General features: G+C 38.9%; 1 protein-coding gene across 2 annotated transcripts in view; it reads left to right on the forward strand.

The window, feature by feature from the left end:
- The window catches only part of TSPAN17 (tetraspanin 17), a 42589-nt gene that overhangs the window by 13198 nt on the left and 12833 nt on the right, over positions 1-16558 (forward strand). For both annotated transcript variants that reach the window (XM_075274646.1, XM_075274645.1), the window contains exon 2: positions 11834-11884. In XM_075274646.1, the coding sequence (XP_075130747.1) occupies positions 11834-11884 (51 nt within the window). The remainder of the gene's footprint in view (positions 1-11833; positions 11885-16558) is intronic.

The following is a 16558-nucleotide window of genomic DNA, read 5'->3' on the forward strand; positions in this document are numbered from 1 at the left end:
GTTAATGCAGGTTCAACTTCAAGTCAAGACTTGTCAGTCATATTGTAATTATTATACAGATAAATGGATAAGTTCATCTCATATTTACTACATATCATGTGTTCAAGTTTTTGCCGTAAGAAAATTCTGTGCAGTGCTGGGTTAGAAATCCCTGTATATAATGTCTAGCCCCTCAGGGTATTCCTTTACCACTCCAGTAAATCCTGCAACTGTTACAACAGGATCGCTTTTTCATAAATGTACTTTAAAGAGGTTGTCCTGGATAAATATATAAAAATATATATATATTGTTAGATTGGGAAAGATGACAAAAAACCCCTTTCCTGTCCCCAGTGCCTCCTGGCGTGGACCAGTCCTGCGGCTCCGATGTGCCGGCTATGATGTCCTGAGTCCTGTTCCTTAGGCCGCCGATTTACCTCAGTGGTCACCGGTTTCTATGGTAACTCTGTTCTTCCGATATCCCTGTAGAGTAGCTGCACCTTTCTACAAATTGTGGTTTATGTTGTGTATTAGTGATGTCAATACTGTGAAATCTTTACGAAAGACCATTTCTTTGAGAAGACCACCCTGTCACCCATATCTGACTTTGTGCACATTTCCATTTTTAACCTTTATCATACATACATACATGCTGGCTATCATCCTTGAAACTTCCACCTTCCTGAAAGACCACTTTTCAGTGCAATATTGAGTGGGCATCACTGAACTTTCATTGTATGTGTTTTAAAGAGATTTTTTAATTTCCTTTGGTGCGCATGGTCTGCCAAATGGCCACATGTAGGACCTGTCATGAAACACTGATCTGTAATAATACACAATTTAGAATATAATGGGTCAGTATGGTAGCCATGAAAAACGCAGTTAGCACACTGCCAAAGCATACGTTACTAGACCCACTACAGAACCAATAATTTCTATAGTTCAGTTGAATTTGATAATGGGATAATGGATAACCTGTCAAAGTTTTGCAACAGTAAACCACCAATATTCCCTTATGCACTGGTGGAGTTGGCTGGGTTTACATCTATGCTGGAGTCTCTGCCACAAAATCTACTGAAAATCATCAAGAGAGAAAAGCCCTGCAAGGACTTTTCTCTGAACTGGTTTTAGTAGAAAATTTTTGGAAACCTGACTCATCAAACCCCATTACAGTCTATGGAGTACTGGGGTAACCCCAATTTTAGCAGACGGACTCTCCATTGTTCCAATTCCTTGGCCTTATTTTTTTTAAAAATGCTGCTCTAGGTGAGCCATATATTGAAGCCATTTTTGAATGGCCTCTCTATAGGTGAAATGTGGCAATCGGCAATGTGTGGAATCGCCATTTACGACACGTGGAGCTTCAGCCTTAATTGGGGAAGAAAATGCTGCCACAGCATTAGCAATTGGAGCTGGCCATACTGTGAACCTTTTACTTTGAAGATCACATAAAAACCAAACCTTGATGTAGCTATGTCAGTTCTGTGTCTACATACACTAGTGTAACATGACATGCGGTGAGAGATGCTGCAGGCCATTGGCTCAATTTCATAATCTCATCACTCCAGAGCTCCGTGTCTTTTCTTCTCAGCACACCTGTACTATGGAGTGATAGATACAAAGGTATTTGTTTCCTGGGGCCTCAGTCGGTTACAGGTGCTGGGAAAGACCTTGTGCAGACCCTCCCTCTTGTCCTCTACACAGAAATGACAAGTTCATATATGAGGGAGAACTTGCATATAACCCTTAACAAACTGTATGGCTGCTTTTCTCCTGAATGTCCAAACTGCTTATCATTTCCAGTGTCTGACACAGTGGTGTCAGTTCAGATCAATAGGTGGGTTCGGATTTAATCGGATCTGCAATTGATCCAAGGTAAAGTTTAAAGGGGTTGACCAGGCATGCTGTACTGCGCTTTCTTGTGAGATGAGGCTGCGCTCTTGATGGTCAATTTCCTGAGGCACCTATACAACTATTTGCACGCGTCCTGATCTTTTTAGGGGACCGATCATATGTGCTAGCCATTGAATAGTTGTTTCGGCTACTGTAGCACCCACAGTGCAATTTAATTTCTTTAGGCTGTGGTCAGTTGCGGCAGAGGAGAGCAAGCATGGAGCTTGTCTAGGTACAACGTAGTGTACTGCAACACCTCAACATTCACATAAATAGATTTATGTCCAGCACCATGGCTGGACTAGAGAACTGCTCGTACGTAAATAATCCAAAGGCCCTGGGCCCTTTAATCTTTTGATTGGTGGGGGTCCAATAGTTCAGCCCTCCAGTAGTCCTAATGTGATGACATTATTATCTGGGACTATCCCTTTAATACTGTATGGCAGGAGTAGCCAGCCTTCCTGGAAGTGAGCAGCTTGTGCTAGTGTATGGGAGCACAATGATGGTGTTCCTGTTGTGCATCTGACCCTTGATCTCTAAACTGAGTGCATGGTCTGGGTTGAGTGTTAGGAAGCGGAAAGGCCTGCTGGTTTTTGGCAAAGCTTTAATATGTACACAGCATTTTGATGTTCTGTATCTAAACCGTTTCCTCTGGCCTTTTCTAAGGGTAACAGGCTGTGCTTCCAGCTTGTGCGTTGTCCCAAACACACAGTGTGGTTGCTCACAGGCAGTATTGTGTGTACTGGTCATAATGCTCAATGTCACGCTGAATGGCAACACTTCTCACCTATCTGGTTTCAGAATAGGAATGTTGTATCTGCCACACATCTGTAGCACCAAGTTGCAATTGACTTCAGTTTAGCTGCAGGGTTGTGGCTCATATCATGAATGAAGAGACTTTTTTCTTATTTTTTTCTTTTTTAAATGTAGATTGTGAGTCCCACATAGAGCTCACAATGTACATTTTTCCCTATCAGTAGGTCTTTGGAATATGGGATGGAAAACGGGGAGAACATACAAACTCCTTGCAGATGTTTTTTTTTTTTTTTTGCCCTTGGCGGGATTTGAACACCAGGACTCCAGCGCTGCAGTGCTAACCACTGAGCCACCGTGTGGTTACCATGAATGAAGAGACTTGATGATCGCAGGGCAGCGCTCTTGCCTTGTATTTGCTCTGGACACCATATACGGTATCCCCATCTCAAGGATCATATTCAGAGCTGACTGAAGCGCTTTGCCCAATACATTGCTTTATCTATCTTGTTCAGTTTACCAGATACAATAAAATACCTCTCCTCTGTGTTTCTAGTTTGTTGTCTAGGTTACAGACCTGTTCCCAGATAGGAATGATGACTCCGTCCCTGCTCCTGGCCACACGCATCCTCTTCTCTCCCTCTTTCTGCATACTACTTTTGTTTTTTGAGCCCTGATAAACTATAAATAAGTTTCTTGAGCAGTAGTTTTGTTATCTGTGTATGTAAATTAAGAGATAACTGCAAGCAAGATCTACCTCTATAGTAAAAAAAAAACACTGAATGCTGCCTTATCATAGGCGTTGGAGTTGGGGACAGTTTTAGGTGGGAATGGAAAAGTTACCAACTTGAGCTTCAAAATAAAATGATTATTCCACGATCTATAATTTTTGAGAAATTAAACTCATGTTTAAAAAAAAAAAAAAAAAAAATTAGTACAAATTGGATGTGGCAAATTTACACCGGTGTCACATTGTAGCCACAGTAAAACTGGGCCGGTGTCCCCAAAGGATAAAGGATTATTGGAAAATTCTTTTAGCTTTAAGGAAAAAGAGAACAAGACTGTAGTGTTTGCACACGATTATGGAAGGACAACGACCGCTGAGACAAAGCACCAAATAGCACGCTTTCATGCCGGACCAATGTGTAGCACAGGGTTTAGAGGTGAACTGTGGAATATTTGCTTTGTTGCTGTATTTAACCATTACTGCAGACTTTTATTTTTTGATCTTTTCTGTGTAATTTCATGTGTTAGCTGTTACTTTCTTACTAGATGGGTTTTATAGGTTTCATGGACATTATTATTATTAATAATTTTTTTTTTTTTTTTTTTCTAACATCTATATTTTAATCTGGAAGAGAAAAACAAGACAAGATGATGCACAGGGGACAGTAGTGGATTGCAGTGTTTTATTTCACTGAAAGGAACCGATATCCATTAATAAAGTATATTACAATATATTAGTAACCTCACAAATTATAAAAAAAAAAAAAAAAAAAAAAAAAAGAGAACCTGTTTGAAAGTTTAGGTATATAAAACCTTGTGACACAATGTATGAGCATGCAGAATACAGTGAAACTGGCTGTGAAAGGTCCCCTCATGATAAGCATGATGCGTATAGTGTTTGTCCCTAGGCATTAGCCTATAGTTAAAAAAAGCTTTGACAGCATACCGAAGATGGCAAGTACTCCAACATGAAACTTATTGTTTGAGCTACGCGTTTCGGAACTGCTACGGTTCCTTCGTCATGGCATGACATAAGGTGTTGTCAGTCCAGATTTGAAAATGTTGTTTAATGACTGGGAAAAACTGACAATTAAGGAGATCAAAACCCTATGGGACTGCATAACCTTGGAGAAATACATTGAACACAGTATGATCCCTAGGGGACTTAGACTAAAAAAATTCCCTACGTATGAATATGATGATGCATTTATTACTTCTTGGAACAGCATTTTATCAAAGTGCTCATTTGACTTAATGCAGCTTATTGTGGACTATGAAAAGAAAAAACTTATTGAAATCAAAGCGGAAATATCGAAATTAGATGAACATTTTAAAACCTTGGAATCTGATGTTAATTATACAACTATCAAAACTAAAGTGGCGAAAAAGATAGAAAATGTGGAATCAATCATTACGGAAAATAAAAAAAGAAATTTGTCAGAGATACAAATGACTATACTACAGGTTTTGTGTATCAAAAGAAAAAAGATTACAACAACACAAATCTAAAATCTATTTTGAAAAAACGTAATATGTCATATGCTAGTAAACGCAGAGTATCGTTTTCATCATCTGAACTGGGTTCAGACTTGTCGGTATCAACGTGTAGCGAAGGCTTTAACACGGATACATCTGCTATAAATACGCCTCCATCAACTCCACATAATAAACGAAACCAGCCTAAAGGTGGCAAGTATTCATCAAAAAACGATCCAGACGAGCGGGAAGGAAACACAAACCGAAATATAAAGTATTCAACCCGCTCCAATCAACGACAGTAGTATCTACAGAAGAACATATTGAAACTCCTTCTACCAATATAATTAATTTTTCATCGTATCAACTTTCACAGGATGAAGAGAGAATTCTATCCAAAGGCATGGGTTTTGTACCCAGTCAGGACTTTGATTATTTCCATACGTTAATGGACATTAACAAATTCGTCCGATTACTTACAGTTAAGAGACATTTTTTTGATATTAACAAAGATAAAGAAAATGTATGTCAAATACAACATGTTGATGATGACAATATTAATTATAAAGGTTCTGAATATTATCAAATTGAAACTGATGGTTTTGAAGGTTTTTTGTTCCACGAACAGATGTCCATGGTAAACCTTATACAATTACAAGATGAGAGTGCATTGCCGGATGATCAACCTATACATAATATAGGAGTTACGGGCACTAATCCGGCATTTTATCCCTTGGGATCACGGGCTCCCTCCTATGCACAATTTCAGTTTGCCATGGAGAGGGACCTCGGGACACTAAGGGATACAATTAGTCATAGTAACAAACGACAAAGAAATAATTTAAATTATAGAGAAAAGCAGGCATTAAAAACATTAAAAGAACAAAAAGCACTAGTATTTAAAAAAAACAGACAAAGATGGAAAAATAGCAGTGATGGACAATCAATTCTATAGAGAAGGATGTTTAAAAATATTAAAAGATAGTACTACATATCGTAAGTTAGAAAAAGACCCTACTCAGGAGTTTATGACTTCTTTAATGGGACTAGTGGACGAAGGAGTACGTTGCGGTATATTTTCTAGGGAACAATCAAAACATCTTATACCTGAATTCCCTGTTAATGCAATCTTCCACGGAATCCCTAAGACGCATAAAAATGAAATACCTGTCCCTTTTCGACCTATAGTGGCCGGAATTGGGTCACTAAACGAAAAATTATGTTCATGGCTTGATTTATTATTACAGCCATTAGTGTCTCGTATGCCAGGGTACATCCAGGATACTAAAATGTTATTAAATGCAATTGACCAAATTAGGTGGGAAGACAAATTTTCCTGGATAACTAGCGATATCCAGGCTCTATATTCAAATATTCCACATACTGTCGCAATTAAAGCATTGTCTTTTCATTTAGAACATTACAGTCGATATTCCGATATACTGAAAGAATACATCATAGAAGTGACATCATATTTGTTGACACATAACTTTTTTCTTTTTGACACAGAATACTATCTGCAAATTAAAGGCGCTCCCATGGGAGCGCCTTTCTCACCTTCTATAGCGAATTTAGTGCTGGGGTGGTGGGAAGAAAAACAAATTTATTCTATTACCAATCCATTCTACAAGGAGTTGGTGTGGTACGGGAGGTACATAGACGACGTCCTCATGATATGGCAGGGGTCGTCTATGTCCGTACCACATCTAATCTCCTATTTCAATCAAAATGAAATAGGACTTAGTTTTACTTTTTCTCACCACCCAACAAATATATCTTTCTTAGACGTGAGCCTTACTGGTAATATCAAGGAGGCTAGAATTGATACTAGCATTTATCGTAAAAAGTTGGCAGGGAATACATTATTGATGGCTGACAGCCATCATCCTGCTCATACTATTAAGTCAATCCCTATTGGAGAACTTATTCGAACGCGGCGTACATGTTCCACTGAAAATAGCTATAGAGAACAACGAGACATTACAGTAGATAGGTTAAAAAATCGGGGTTACCCTGAATGGGTGTTAAACCGAGCTATTAAAATTGTGGATAATAAAACTCGAAAGTCATTATTGGAGGATAGAGCAAATAAAAATATTACAACTTGTAACAGAGTAGTTTTTTCCACACCTTTTAGTAGACCGTACAATCAAATAAAACAAATATTTAATCAAAATATCCCGATATTATACCAAGACCCGGCTACATATAGCATTTTGAGTGGAGGGGTACAATGTGTAGCAAAAAGAGGTCGAACGTTAGGAGATATTTTATCTCCAAGTTTGTTCGTAAGTGATGACCATAAGAAGTCGGAGACATGGTTGAAAATTAAAGGTTTCCACAAGTGTGGAATGCCCCGCTGTAATATGTGTAATTATGCCAAGAAAACACAAACTTTTACAAATTCGGAAGGTAATAAATTGCACCATATAAATCAATTTTTAAATTGTATGAGTCATCATATAATATATATAGTGGAATGTACTGCATGCAATTTGAGGTATGTCGGGTGTTCCATTCGTAATGTCAAGACAAGAGTGTCAGAGCATATTCAGGATAGCTCTAAAAAGAAAGAAAATATGTTGGGTGTATCCCGAGATTTTTCAGAAATTCATGCAGTGGATACCTCAACACTTGTGTATTATGCCATAGAAAAAATACCTAAACCCATTAGGGGCGGAAATTGGCGTAAGGTATTATTAACCCGTGAGGCGTACTGGATAGTCACACTGAATACACGACACCCACACGGGTTAAATATACGCTCTGATGTAACTTAAATTTATTAAAATAATATATCCATTATACTTGTATATAGATACTTACCTGGTGAAGATCAAGTTTCTGGGAGCAGGTCATAAAAGATTTAAAAAAATAACTATATAAATCAGAGGACCTCCTGTTGCACTAAATCTCCGATCATGTGATGCAAGGGGGATGGCAGACCTGTCATGTGTTTAGTCACATGACAGGTCATATGTATAATCTTATAGAAGAAACGGCTCCCAGTAAACTGGACATCTCTTTTATGTGATCTACTTAGGGAATATGACTAAAAGAATATCATCGAGGCAGGTTAGAACATATGGAGTAGGTAAAATCATTTAATCTGTTCAATAAGTAAAATAATATAGAAAGGATAAATGTCATATGTTGTGAAAATATGCCTAGACATATGTTTTGTTTGTTCCAATGATATTATCATAAGTATGTAAAAATGCACTAATAAGGACACACAAGGAATATACTGGTATATAGCCATTTTGTTTATTGTAGTAGAGATGGCAAGTATGACGTTCCACATGAACGTAATAGTTTTAAGGGGTGGGGTTTTTAATTGATCACAGTTTAAAACACCTGTGAATGTAAGCCCTCAGTATGCCATGACGAAGGAACCGTAGCAGTTCCGAAACGCGTAGCTCAAACAATAAGTTTCATGTTGGAGTACTTGCCATCTTCGGTATGCTGTCAAAGCTTTTTTTTAAAGATGAAGAAATAAAAGATTTAATTTTAACAAGTTCCTGGAGACGCTGGATTTCTTTCGTACTTATCGCCTTTATCTAGTGGATTGAAGTCCGTCCACGTCCGAGCAGCCTGGGAACTATTTCCTATACATCTAAAGGGTGAGCTGGATATTCGTTTCTCTCTATTAGCCTATAGTGCCTGTCTGGGCTGAACTACTATCTCCCTCCACAGAGTGTCCCTCCTACCTAGCCAACAGGGTAGAGGGGTGAAGAGCGATGTATTGCTCAGTACATTTAGGAAGGAGCATGTAATAAGATGTAAAGAGCAGGGACTGTAGAGGCAGGCTAAGGAGTCTTCCATATTAGCCATAGACGGTGTGTATCGTACATGCTGCTATGTCTGGAATGGACTCTCTCCTTAGCAATTTTTGTTGGAGAGTTGTTGAGGAAAAACTTTAAAAAAAAATATTTATTATTTAATATTAAATATAATTTTTTAAGAAAAGTATATTAGTTAAAAGTATATTAGAAAAATGTTCCCTGTATGATGCCCTACACAATAATAATAATAATAAAAAATCCTTAAAGGATCACGCTGTAAAGGACAGTTCCTCTTCTGACCGCTCACGGGTTGTATGAAGTTTTATGGAAATGTTAGAAATCTGCTCAGTTTCTAAAAAGCTGAAGTGGACACCATGTCCAAACCGGTCTACGGACTGGCCGCTTGTACACTTGTTCTTCTAGGTGTAGTGCACAAGCCTTAGGCTACACCCACCTATTTGCAGGAGATATTCGGGGTCTCTGTGGTTACTGCCTGAACAGCACAAGAGGACATTTGTTTCTCTGGCAACCAACTCAATCGCCGTGAGAAATCTCTTCCCACTATCCAGTGCTCTGACTTTCTGCAACAGTCTGCATAGTATGTACCCCTCCTCCATCTCCTGTAACACCCTGCTGCCTACACATACCAAGTCCCTACTACACTGGCCTTCAACCAGCCTTTATATGAGGTTGCAGGTTCCTGGTACAGTGTCACACATACACACATTGTTACTTCTCTCCCTCATACAAGCTGATACATTCTTCTCATGTATACTGTGTAGGCATCTTTATATTAGAGGAGCCAAAAGATTAATTTCCCTAAGGTGACATTCACATTTGTGTCACAGTGTCCACCTGAAATCAGTGGCCAAAAAGTCCTGCACACACAGATTTTTTTTTTTTTTTGTACTCCCCTTTCAGGTTTAAAAGAGACATCTGTCGGACCTCATTATAGTCAATATATAGTCCACTGTACACAAACTTATCTGGTGTCCGTGAGAAAACTGCACAGGTGATAAATGTGTGCCATCTGCAAACCCATAAATGTCATTACTGAGCCAAGGCCGCAAGATGGACAGAAGAAGGACCTCTACTGAGTTTCGCTTCCCGGCCTCATATGTAGACCCATGACAGCTAGCAAACCAACAAAGCACTCTATGATGTGTAAACATTGAGACTCAATCTTTGTTGCAAGTGTCCCTCAAATTTTTGAGTGGTGGTGGTGGCTTCTAAGTTGATATATGGCAGCTGTAAAAAGAATACATTCCCTGATAGATTATATAACCATTACATAGGATGGTTCTAGAGGTATACTGGTATGGCCATAAATGTGCTCATATCTGTACCCAGAAGATTAGATTGTGAGCTGCATTGAGGAAAGGGACCAATGTGACTGACAGTTTATAGATTCTGTATGTAGTTTGTTTAAACACATTTTTGCTACTTTGTTTTTGTTTTTAGTGTTAGTTAATTTTTTTAAATTTATTTTTAAGTAGATTGTGAGCCCCTTATAGGGATCACGATGTACATTTTTTTCCCTATCAGTACATCTTTGTAGAATAGGAGGAAATCCATGCAAACACGGGGAGAACATACAAACTCCTTGCAGATGTTGTCCCTGGCAGGACTCGAACCCAGGACTCCAGCGCTGCAAGGCTGCAGTGCTAAACACTGAGCCACCGTGTTGCCCCTTTTTTTTTATATGTAGATTGTGAGCTCCATATAGGGATCACAATGTACTTATTTTTATTTTTTTTGTTTTAGTTCATATTTTATGTATTAGAAATTTAATTTATTTATTTTTTTAGATTAGTTTTGATAACATTTTATACATCTGGGAGCTCATAACTCTAGATAATGCGCCACTACCAAGCCCATTATTATATAAAAAAAGAAAAACAGGAGCTCACCATGGCTTGTGGAGTGAATTCTTCGAGGTGCACGACCAGCGTTCTGGACCAGGAAGCAATCAGAATAGCAAAAGAAGTAGAGATTGATCGGCAACACTCCGGGGACGTATAAAATATAACTTTTAATCCATGTTAGTTATAAAATGTATACAAAAAACATAGAAAAGGAGTGAAAAAACTGAAAAAAACATTTTAAAAAACTTACCTATTTCCATCTTAGGAATGCTGTATAAACTGGATCATAAAGAATACTGTGAGTGAGGGGTGCTTGGGTTTATGACAAAAATCTCCGCCTAATTCATTCCTCTATCTATTATTATAAAGCGCTCTAAAACAAACAAAATATTAGATTTTTTTCCTCTCAGTATATCATAGGCTGCCATATTGGTTACTACTAGAGTGTAGCATCTCATAGTATATGTCACCAGGGCAGCACAATATACAGCATAAGGTACCACTGCTGTGACCTAGTAACGTGGCTTGTCTCCTAACCTGATATTACGGATATTACTACTGCTATCCTGCTTTCTTCTGGTTGCTTTTTGTTCACCCTTTTATTGTGATACCTGACTCCTTTCTCAGCTACATATAGTGTCCCTGCATGAACCCGGCCCGATGGGACTGGTGCAAGGAAACTGTCGGTGAACCTACGCCATAGGAAACCATTAGAAAATACCAACCAGTAGACCAGTTTGCAGAATAAGTGCTGTAAACCCACGATTAACCATTTCTGCACCACACTGATATGATACAAACAATGCTTTCAGTGCAGGCTCTGTATTCCTTGGGCAACTGTGCAGAAAAAAGAAAGCAAGATCCTGAGAATGTGATAGTGTTGTGGGAGTGAATTCTTTGTGCATTGCTGAATAATGTTCTGTGTGAGAACTATGGCCTTTTGTTCAGTAAAGGTCGGGTTTTACCATGCTATTCATTCTTCTCCGAATGAGCCGGCACCAACCTTTCCAAGTTCTGGGAAGGTAGCATTGTAATTGTTAGGCCATACTGAAATGGGGAATATAAAATGAAACTGCTATATGCATAGTTATATCTGTGCGTGTGTGTGTGTGTGTGTATGTATATATATATATATATATATATATATATATATATATATATATATATATATATATATATATAATATATGTGTGTGTATACTGTATGTATATGTGTGTATATGTGTGTGTGTGTGTGTGTGTGTGTGTATATATATATATATATATATATATATATATATATATATATATATATAAAATTTGGCTGTAACTTGTCCATTACTACCTCGTGACTAATGCTCTGTCTCTTCCCTTGCAGTTGTTGGGCGCTGCTTTCCTGGCAATCGGCTTGTGGGCATGGGCAGAGAAGGTAAATTCTATTTTCTGCTGTTCACATTTCTACACGTCTCTTCCTGCAGTTTATCTGGCTGTGGTATATTTATAATAATGGGGTTATTAGCATCATTTGATTGAAACATCTTGCGTATTAGGACGGGGCAGTTCATCGAAAAATAACCAAATGTCAACTTGGATGACTGATTTCATTTTGTGCATGTTGGGTATTTTGGTTCAGATATTACAATATTCTTGAGGTTCCACCTGCAGTTTTGAACAAGTCTGAACCAAAAATTCTATTATTATACTGTGGGACTCTTCAGAGGCCGGGGGGAGGTGAGCAACCATTAAAAAAACAGTGTTACTCACTTCTCCTGGGCTCCGGCGCTACCCCTTGTTTCTTTTGGGTCTTGTTACTGAAGTCATGGACCACTGAGGCTTGTGATCAGATCTTGGAGATCACGTGACCGCTGAGGCCCAGTTACAGGTCTCGGTGGTCCATGACTGAGGACTCATACCAGATCCCTTTTTCTTTTTTTTTTTTTTTTTGTGCCAAAAAGAGGCATTCCTTCGAAAATTTTTGCTCTGTTACTCCAAACTGGTTTGCCCCCTTCCCTTCTCCAGAAGACAGGGACAGGATAGTAAGCTGAACTCTCTCCTGGCCCTGCCAGAGTGGAGTGGGGTGTAACAGTTTTCAACAACAGGACTGCCCTTGGCGCTCAGTACACATTAGACTGGGTTTGCATGCAGTGCTAGTGTGTTTTGTAGCACAGCGATATGCATTTTGGCACAATTTAACGTAGTTTTTACAGGTAAAACCAAATATTTATCATGATTCCCTTGTATAAAAAAAAAAAATTCTGTAAAAATATGCATATCAAGAAAAACGTGGTTTTGCCACACAATAATTGGTCACGGGGCACAGTATTTGTTGCTTGCTGGTAAACTCTGCTGTTTGATATTCTGGACTACCAGTTATTCCTAGAAAAGTGTCTTGAGCGTGGAGAAGACCTAGGTCGCTATGATAAATTTTTCAGAATCCAAATTATTAACATAGAATATTTTATTCTAGTTTTCTGTTTTTCTCCACTTAACAATAACCCGGCCGCCTGCATGGCTTGTGGATGCTCTGATTAAGAAACAGATTTAATTAGCTGCAATTAACTGCGTCCTCATTGTTTTCTAGAACATAGGCTGGAAGCGGTAGACGTAGTAACTGATCCTCAGTCCAGATCATCCCATCAGCAGCATGATGTGCACATAGTGGGATTTCTCACTGTGGTTTGGTGCGGTTTCTGTTAAGGGATAAAGTTAGACGAGTCAGTTTAATAATGTGGTAGATTTCTCATCCACTATCACACACCATTATATATCTGGAGAATTTTAAGCCAGTTTGGTTAAACTGTCTAAGTTAAAAAAGAAAAAAATCAGTAAATTGGCATTTTGTCTCATTGAGGTTATAAAAAGATTGTACAATAAACTGAATTACAATGCCATGATATGGTCAGATGAAAATCCGTCTAGTGTTCCTTCTGCTGGCAAAATAAATACAAGCGGGTCCTAGAAGACTTTCTGCCTTCATTTCTAGTTTCCCTAGTGTAGAAAGTAAGGACTAGGAATAGTGTAAGTAATGTATGACAAATGATCCTTGTAATTCTGTACATAATCCTTACTAGGTAAAAAGGACATGGACAGCCTAGAAAGATGGCCGCCCTGAGTACTGCCAAACTCACACACTGTGGGGAGAGTTTCGTTTCTTATTCCAGTTTTGTGGTGCCAAAAAGTCACTATTTTTGATTTTTTAGTTCTCCTTTTTGTGCAGCATGTTTATGAAAGGATTAGTGTGAGGGGTTGAAAGAATATTAAGATTGGAGCCAGTTTAAATACATATATTACAATAAATTCCCCCAAATGTGTGCGTGTATAGTGTTAAGGAGTATACTAAAACAATGCCATATGGCAAAGCAACAAATGGGCAACTGATCTGGATTGTCTGGGGCAGTAAAACAATAGGGCATTTACACTGGGGTTAGAGCATAGAGTGGGGTGAGTAAAGTGTAGGGATGACGATAAATACATAAAATGCATTATACGCTTTTAGATCTAACTTTGACAAACAGACCTGAGAGACCAGAGAGAGTTTGATGTACCTGCCTGGTCAAACAAAGAACTGTTTTATTTACATTTTATAGAATTGGGCCTTTTGTCTCGTGGACCGTTTTGATACTGACCCCTTAGACACTGCACGTATTGGCTATTTTCGGCTGCATCCTATCTTATCCTATCATACTAATATAAATGAGAAAGGCCGGACAAGCGGCAAAGAAGCTAAAGGGGGGCCTGCATGGCAGGGGATGCAATGAGGCACAGCAGGGGTTAATTAATTGTGGCAGTTAGTAGGTATGACGTTTGTAAGGGAGGGGGAGGGGGTGTAGTCCTCGAGGTTTGTATCTGGGAATGCTATTGGTGGGGGGAGGGCCCCATGGTAGGGGCTGGACTCCCCAAAAACCATTAGTAGGTTTTGGTGGTAACCTGGTTGGGGGACAGGTAATGGTATTAAAGGGGATGGCCTGTTTGGGCCAGAGGACTGGACCATAGCACCAAGGCACTTTAACTTGGTGCCCCCGAGCTGGTGCGGAACGGCTGGGGGTAACTTGCCGGTGCTAAGAATTGGGAATTTTGGTTTATATTGGGATTTGGGGCCTCGAGGACCTCCCGCGTCATTTAAGGGGAATGTGGGCATTTTGTGGGGTTTTTGTTATTTCAATTATTTTATTATTTTCAATAAAACGGCTGCTGTGGCCGATTTAATCCAAACACTTGTGGTCGAGTCTTTATTTCAGGTATTTTGGTATAAGTATGAACCGAATTGGCAGTACCTTTGTCATGAAAGTTTGGTTGCTTGTGTGTTTGTTACTCAATCACGCAAAAAAAGCTGAACGTATTTGGATGAATTTTTTATTTTTTTTTAAATGTAGATTGTGAGCCCCACATGGAGCTCACAATGTATATTTTTTCCCTGTCAGTATGTCTTTTTGGAATACGGGATGGAAATCCATGCAAACAAGGGGGGAACATACAAACTCCTTGCAGATGGTTTTTTGCCTTTGGCGGGATTTGAACACCAGGACTCCAGCGCTGCAAGGCTGCAGTGCTAACCACTGAGCCACCGTGTGGGCAGATGCTTCTGTATTATCTGAACACTTTCACTTATTATACCAGTAATAGAAGGGTTAAAGACTGTTCATGACATGTAGCTAGATCCGTTCGCATCCTGCTATAAGTTATAATGGAATCAGAAACTCCATATTTCGTGCTGGGTCTGCACAGTCTGACAGATCAAAGCCAATGTCCTCTTCTCCGCTTTCTGCAACTGTGGTCACAGCATAGTCATATTAACCGAGTAATACGTTTTGAAAATGTAATGTTCAGGTTTTTCATTTTTTAAACACCATTTTCCAAGTCTGACATATAAGTAAAGGGGTGGTTCATGTTTAGGTAAACATGGCTGCCAGTAATAGTATCACTACCGTCCATGTGTTGTGTATGATATCAGATTGTTGCTGTAATATCAGACACAACTAGGTGTGATGCTGTTTCTGGAAGGAAGCCATGTTTTTCTAACCTTCACATCTTTTTTTAACAAATAAATAAATGGTATAATATCAGTGCAATGTTGCTTTGGTATTTTGTTTTTATTGTAGGTGTATTCTTTAAGGAAAATGAATGTCATGCTAAATTATTGAAGCTGGGCTAAGTTGTTAGACGTATGTCTGTCCATAAAGTGGTGACAGATTCCAACAGCGACCTGCAGGCACTTGTAGCCTTCTCAGCTGTAGCCCTTGCATGTAAATTGTTTACACAGATTGTACTGCAAATCAATGGTCAAAGGTGATCTTACAGTTTAAAGGGCTTGGCCACTTTCAGACCAATATTGAGAGACAGATGTCATTGTTTGTATAATAAAAAGTTGTACAATTTTCCAATATACTTTCTGTATCAAATCCTAACAGTTTTCTAGATCTCTGCTTGTTGTGATTCAGTCTGTTACTTCTAGTGGATAAAAGTCTGACCATGGTCATGTGATTTACAGTCCATGGTCATGTGACTAGCACACAAGTACACAGCTCGTGACCACGCAGATATCTGATTACTGTGCTGTGACTATAACGAGTGACACTTGTGTGCTCATCACATGACCATGGACCGTAAATCACATGACCATGGTCAGAGTTTCATCTACTAGAGGTGAGCAGAATGAATGACAGCAAGCCGAGATCTAGAAAACTGTGAGGAATTGATACAGAAAGTATATTGGAAAATTGTACAACTTTTTATTACCCTGTTTCCCCGAAAATAAGACATGTTCTTATAATTAATTAGCTAACGAAATATATGACCTTTCTTATTTTCTGGGGATGTTTTATGCAGCGGCTGGAGCGGGGAACAATCGGCAAACAAAGCGGGGAACAATTAGCAGAGTGCTGGCATGACTGCCGGTTGTATGTGATCCAGAAGGTGAAGGGGGGGTGTCTTATTTTCTGGGAAACAGGGTATACAAATAATAAAATTTGTCTCTCAATATTGGTCTGAGAGTGGACAACTCCTGTAAGCACTTCAGAACTTGACCAGTGATGACTTGGTACATTTTATTTCTGCTCATTGAACCTCAGATTAAATATAATATATGATACTCTTGTTCTGTCCA

The sequence above is a fragment of the Leptodactylus fuscus genome, chromosome 5 (assembly GCF_031893055.1).
Source record: "Leptodactylus fuscus isolate aLepFus1 chromosome 5, aLepFus1.hap2, whole genome shotgun sequence".
In the NCBI taxonomy this organism is placed as follows: domain Eukaryota; kingdom Metazoa; phylum Chordata; class Amphibia; order Anura; family Leptodactylidae; genus Leptodactylus; species Leptodactylus fuscus.